Consider the following 4,226-nt stretch of genomic DNA (forward strand, 5'->3'; position numbering starts at 1 on the left):
GTGCTAGACGAGATCAGCCGCAAGCCCAGAGCTTCGCACAAATCTTGCCCGCGAGTATATGCGCTCGTTGAAGGGGTTGGGAATACACTCGTTCACTAACTCCACACCAGAGATCAAAAACGATTCCGAAATGAACATGGGCTATAAAGAGATGCTGCCCTCTCTAAAATCACTGCTGGACAACATAGCATTAATAAGTACTGGGCCACGACACTGCAATGCGGCCTGAACACATCCATGCTCGCCAACTGAAGTGAGAGGCTTCCATCACGCTCACCGTACGGGCCATACTCAGAACATCTTCTATATCGGATTCCTTCTCGAGAAGAAAACCTACATTGCCACCGTAACCTTCGGCTGCTACGTGGTAGTCAACGTGGGCGCCTGAGGACGAGCCAGCGTCCTGCAGCTTGGGTACAGTAGCCCACCTAGCACTGTTGCGATAGGATCTTTCAACAGCCGCACTTGGTCTCGATACCTGCCCTCAGTGTTGCTTCATAGAGAAAGAGAAAAGCGCCCTCACATTTGGTTCCACTTGCCATCATTCCCAACGATAGCTACGCAGGGTATCTTATGTCGTTTCATCGTCTCGAACTCGGCCAGAGACCAAGCCACGCTGCCGTCACCCCAGAGGATCCATACAGGCTCTACTGCAGACTCTCCTGATAGGCTGGCAGTAAGAGCAGCTAGCATCGACACTTACCTGCTAGTACACCAGCAGCTACTGCGAAGCCGCCACCAACTCCCAGGGTTCCGAAGACTCCCGGGTCGAGCCAGCCCAGGGCTCGAACCGGCTTGACGCAGTATCTGCGAGGATTGGGTGAATAAAGAAGCGACCAGTGATGAGGCCCTTACGAGGCTGTCCCAACAAAGTCGCCGCCATCCGCCACAATAACTGCTTCCGTACCACACCTTTGCAAGAACGTGTCCACAGCCTTTAGTAACCTCACTGGATGTACACGGTCCCCTTGGCCCGAGGGCGAGTCGTCTAAAGTTAGGTGATACGAGCCCATACACATCTGGACGAGGCCACTCGATGAGGCTATCTCCTTCTCTCGCGTCGCTTCACGCTGATGACAGGTCGCCGTCCATTTGGTCCAGAATGGCTTCCGACTCTGCCGTGTCACCATCAGGGCTACCTCGCGGAGGAACCGACTCGGGCAACCGTGAACATACCTGTGAGGAATCATTCGATGGCCAAACCATTGACCTCACAGCTTGGCAGTTCGCATGTCCCTATTCTTCCTCAAGAGGTCCCTGTTGCTGTTGCAAACGACGAGGGCGGCCCCTTTACCAATGCTTCGCCCATAGTTGAGACGAAAGTCCAACGGAGCGCCTGAGGGGTAGTTGGAAGCAACGACTAGGACGGTATGGGATCCACCTGCTATGATGACTAAGTCGGCATCCTTCAGTGCTTTCCCTCGCATATGCAACATCTGCGGACTGTTGCCACTCCTGCCAAAGAGCCCTCGACACATCCCCGAGACCCACACTGGGACCTGACCACACTGAAGTGTCCAAGGCGTGGTATGAGCAGCATGAGCACCTCTAAGAAAATAAGAGCCTCGCGTAGTTGCTCGATATGAGCTACGTCCTGGGCTGCTTGGGAGCCTACCAAAATGACCTGGAATAGTCTATACGAGACGCCTCAAATTTGACCTAACACACCGGTCGCTTAGCCGCGTTCAGCATCTTTACAGTCGCCTCCACTGCACTACGGCTCGGCACTGGCCTCGCCGCTTGAACCAGTTCATGAGAGCTCCGCGGTGGGAGAACGACCTCTGGCGAACAGCCTTCAAAGTACCTCCCGAATATTGAGTCGATGTAGTTGTTGAGATACCACCGTTGCAGCGATGCAGTGAGGCCTCGGGCCTGGGAAAGGTACCCACCAGAGGTTAACACTGAGAGCAGCCGGTGCTGGAAATGCGATGGTGGCAGCAGTACTACTATTCTCAGTCATGGACCTCGGCCACAGTACGTCTAGTGGGAACTCTAGGAACACGGGCCCGGGGGCAGGACTGTAACTGAATCGGAGTCGACACTTGGCCCCTTAGGGTCGTGCCCCTGAGCACCTCCCAGCAACCTCAGATGCACGTAATACAGCTGGTATTATTTCCTTCACACTTTTCACCGTCGTTTGGCTCTTTACAGCTGATTTGACCTACCAGGAAGACCACCCGAGTCATCTCGAGAGGACCCTCACCAGTGCTCCCTGGTCGATATCCTGAAGGCTCCCTCTACCTTTCAGGATCATAGACGTGGCCCCGGCCAAGACCATCTAGCATCATGAAAAGGCTGTCAAAAGAATCGCTGTAGTGAGTCATGGGCTACTATTGGGACTTCGGCCATCCTAGCGTTCACGATAGCAGTGACAGCGTTCGTGAGACCAGGCCCAGCAGTCACCGCACAGACGCCCTAGGAGACAGGGAGGGGCCAACTGGGAGGAGGAGCACCAACCTACGATGTTGCCTGTCAGCCTTGCATAGGCGTCCGCCGCGAAAACAGCTGCTTTCTCATCACGTGTCTGCGAAGAGCCCTCCAAGCCCACACGGCAAGGCACTATGACGTACGTCCACGACTTTGATACCGACGGCGTTACAGCCGACCAGAATAGGGGATATATGCCCACCAGTGAGAGTAAATATATGGCCTACGCCCAGGGCACGGATCGCCAAGGCTACGAGGGTGCCTGAAAGGGAGGGGCCTCATCGAGAGGCCCAGCTGATGAGCTTGCCCCCGTGTCGGTATTGCTCGGGAATGTCCTTCACTGTGTGCCGCTCGGAGGGGCTAGTGGGGGCCACGTGGTTGCCGATGGTGGTCAGTCTAGAAGACATGCTGAGTTCTTCACAGCTGTCTTAACCCGGTGACGACCCAACCCGCGATGCCCGCTAACGCAAGAGCAACAACGCAGAGTCGAGAACGGTAATACAAATGAACGGATAAAATATGTCAAAGCGGGCCGCCATGGGGAAGGAACTTCACTCCAAACCTGCCGATGTTGCCGACCTCTTATCCTTCCGAATGAGAGGCCCTGATGGGCAACACTACGTGCAATAAGGAGACAAGAAAAGATCTTACCCGACTCTAGGTCCGTCAATTTCACCACGCTGTTATCCTTAACCCTCAAATTGCCCTCTTCTGAGGAAATGAAAATCGTCAACCTCGATGAGAGGCGAGTCAGTTTTCGAGACTAATCTGGTGGGCCCACCTGGTTCCTCGCCGCTGTCACAGTGGGCACCATCCTCAGCAGTGTCGATGTATTCGGGATGCTCACTCTCCCGCACTGTCATCTCGATAGTCGTTTCCGGACTACTGTGTCTACTGCTGAAGATGAACCTGCGAGTATCCACTGCAGGGCTGCTAGCATGAGGAGTTGTACTTGAGGAAAGCAAGGTCGTAGGGGAGATACCCCCAACACCACAAGATGACCAATATCTGCGTCATGCCAAGCGTCTGAGGCGCACTATAATGAAAAAAGGGAAAAGTCGACTTACGTAGCCAACAACACTAGGAAGGAAGATAACGTGGTCGTTGACATAAAAACCAAACATTGCCCATAGCACGTTACCTGATAGCACACAGCATGGACCGGAGATTTGGACTATGGAATGGCATCATCGTCACCTACGACCATGTTGAGAGATATGGGAAAGGGAATGGCGTCAGCGTTGCGGCTCTCAAGGACAGCACCGAGCCGAGCCAACGGGGAGGCGCTGAGAATGATGCCTTGGAGGCACATGGCGAAACCTACCAAGAAGATCCATTCGGAGCCCATTGCAGCGCTCCCTTCTGCGGAGCTCACCTACGACCCTTGTGGGTACGACAGACAACACGGTGAGTGTGAGGCAAGCAAGGCAGGTAGAAAGAAGGGCCGAGTAAAGCGGTGGGGGCACAGGTGAGGACACAGTCGCTCCCTCCAAGTCGGGCAGGGACTTCGCAGAGGATCGCCGACCCCCCGAACTGCGGGCTGACCTGAACATAGTCCATTGCAGCGAACAACGACGTCCATTGAGGACCGCACCGCTCCCCTTCCTCATCAACAGTCCCAGATGATGATGGTGGAGTTGCGGCAGCTGCTATCCACCTGGCTGCTGCCATCCACAATGCCTGGGTCGTAAGGCCAAAGAGGTTGGTGGCCCATATGGGTGGGGAGTTTACCGATACACCATAGGAGATGGATATGAGGCAAAGGAAGGCCTAAGGGCAGTAGCAAGGGCAATGCTCAG

General features: G+C 54.7%; 1 protein-coding gene across 1 annotated transcript; it reads right to left on the minus strand.

Moving 5' to 3' along the window:
- Nucleotides 1-141: 141 nt before the first annotated feature.
- Pmar_PMAR003244 (acetolactate synthase, putative) lies at nucleotides 142-3,972 on the minus strand (the record flags this gene model as incomplete). The annotated part of the gene is made up of 22 exons (XM_002784873.1): nucleotides 142-225; nucleotides 278-384; nucleotides 429-478; nucleotides 524-662; nucleotides 704-807; nucleotides 856-1,176; nucleotides 1,216-1,336; nucleotides 1,382-1,499; nucleotides 1,547-1,624; nucleotides 1,669-1,901; nucleotides 1,945-2,018; nucleotides 2,073-2,161; nucleotides 2,204-2,278; nucleotides 2,332-2,415; nucleotides 2,462-2,524; nucleotides 2,571-2,689; nucleotides 3,079-3,138; nucleotides 3,209-3,336; nucleotides 3,380-3,453; nucleotides 3,495-3,568; nucleotides 3,625-3,747; nucleotides 3,803-3,972. Coding segments are annotated over 22 exons (2,488 nt in total), but the record flags the coding sequence as incomplete, so codon positions are not given.
- Between the last annotated feature and the right edge of the window lie 254 nt (nucleotides 3,973-4,226).

This window comes from Perkinsus marinus, assembly GCF_000006405.1.
Source record: "Perkinsus marinus ATCC 50983 genomic scaffold scf_1104296934402, whole genome shotgun sequence".
NCBI classification, from domain to species: Eukaryota; Perkinsozoa; order Perkinsida; family Perkinsidae; genus Perkinsus; species Perkinsus marinus.